Source organism: Hippocampus comes, unplaced genomic scaffold (genome assembly GCF_001891065.2).
Source record: "Hippocampus comes isolate QL1 unplaced genomic scaffold, H_comes_QL1_v1.1 scaffold168, whole genome shotgun sequence".
In the NCBI taxonomy this organism is placed as follows: domain Eukaryota; kingdom Metazoa; phylum Chordata; class Actinopteri; order Syngnathiformes; family Syngnathidae; genus Hippocampus; species Hippocampus comes.
The window spans coordinates 1,146,702-1,148,357 of NW_017805955.1; the positions used below are offsets into that span (position 1 = coordinate 1,146,702).

General features: G+C 47.2%; 2 protein-coding genes across 2 annotated transcripts in view; one reads left to right on the forward strand and one right to left on the reverse strand.

Annotated features, from left to right (window-relative positions):
* The window catches only part of LOC109528180 (tubby-related protein 4-like), an 11,346-nt gene that overhangs the window by 9,113 nt on the left and 577 nt on the right, over window positions 1-1,656 (forward strand). Inside the window, 2 exon segments of the mRNA XM_019890543.1 lie at window positions 324-344; window positions 1,516-1,656. The exon segment at window positions 1,516-1,656 is cut by the window's right edge and continues 33 nt beyond it. Of these exon segments, the coding sequence (XP_019746102.1) occupies window positions 324-344; window positions 1,516-1,656 (162 nt within the window).
* The window catches only part of ahi1 (Abelson helper integration site 1), a 30,313-nt gene that overhangs the window by 2,546 nt on the left and 26,111 nt on the right, over window positions 1-1,656 (reverse strand). The gene's annotated exons all lie outside the window — the stretch shown is intronic.

A 1,656-nucleotide genomic window follows, 5' to 3' on the forward strand; every position in this document is an offset into this window, starting at 1 on the left:
AAGTGTCAGAAAAAAGCCGATCTTTTTCCTTCACACCTAAATCTAATGGGTACTTTAGTTGGAAGCAGCGCAGGCAAGTGCCACCGTAAAAGTTTGAACGGTGTAAATTATGACGCGATGTCAACGACAATGACATGATTGTTTTTGTTTTTTTTTCACATTGGTTTCATGCCGTTTGAAAGTGAGTTTTGTTGGATGCACTTCCAAAATCATGTCGCTCGCCAGGACGTCTGGTAGCCAGAGGTTGAGTTGCACCGTACTTGTTTGCGGCAAGAATGCAAGGCAGTTGCACGCCGTTTGGTGAGTATCTGAAGAATGAAGAGCAAACTTCCTCAAGTGCCGATGTGTTTGTGTGTCTCAGTCATCTACAAGACAAGCTTGCTTCATTTGCAACCGCGCCAGATGACCATTTACCTCCCGGAGGTGCGCAAGATCTCGCACGACTTCATGAGCCTGCCCGTGTTCAACCCCAACGTGTTCAGCGAGGACGAGGATGATTTGCCAGGTTTATCTCGCATCAACACCCGATATGTTTTTCACGTGCCGAAAACGGAGATGGCATAATGACTCACGCTCTGAAATTTAGTCGAAGTACAGATACTTGTGTTCTCGTACGCCGACAGCTGCAACTGCTCTGACTCCAGCGACGTGGAGCTCAGCGACGAATGGGTCGGCAAGAAGTCACCCAAGTTCTCCCGAGGAAACAGGTGAGCCAAACCACCAAGCGCATATTACATACGCGCTGTAACTGAACCCTGATGTGAATAACATCACCACCCAAGTATTTATTGTTGCCTATATTAATATTTGGAACCATAAAGAAACCCCATACAATGATCAGAAAACCCTTTCATAAGAATGAATATTAGTACAGAAACGAAGTATTTGGACTTGGGCGGCTTCCACTAACAAACTCTTCTCCCCCTCCCGTGTGAAGTGATGGGCTCATCGTCAAACACCACTGAGCGACAGGAACAGAAAAAGTGACATGACTTAGTACGCATCCCTGTCCTAAAACCACAAAACATAACATCACATAGACGCTTACAAAAAAAAAAAAAATCGTCAGGAGACAACCCGCCCTGCACCGTCAACATTCCCATCGCTCCCATCCACAGCCCGGCTCAGGCCATGTCGCCCACTCAGAGCATCGGCCTGGTTCAGTCTCTCCTGGCCAATCAGAACATTCAGCTTGATGTCCTCACCAACCCCACAACCAACGCGGCGGCGGCGTACAGTCAAACTCTGCTGAATTGAAACCTGAAAGCAAATTTTCACCCGAAAACAACATCTACATTGTTCGCCATTTATTTTTCCTGGTGATTTCTCCCAAGGGGGCTGCATCGATACCGAAGTGGTTTGAGATCATCGCTTGGGCTATATTTTAGGTTCCAACTCTTATTATTTTTATCTGGGCCATTTACACTATTCAGCGAGATTTTCTTGATAAGACACATTGATAACATCCTGGAAAGTTCGATTGTTTTTTTTTTTCCGGGTTTTTTTGCTCTATAGAATGAACCTGGAACCGCGCAAATCTCCTAAACTGTCCCGCGGCCACCAGGACGGCCAGCGGTCACCGCGGTTAGCATCCAAGAAGCCTCTGGTTCGATCCCCCAGCCTGACGCGCCGAGAGTTTTCCATGGACGGGCTCAC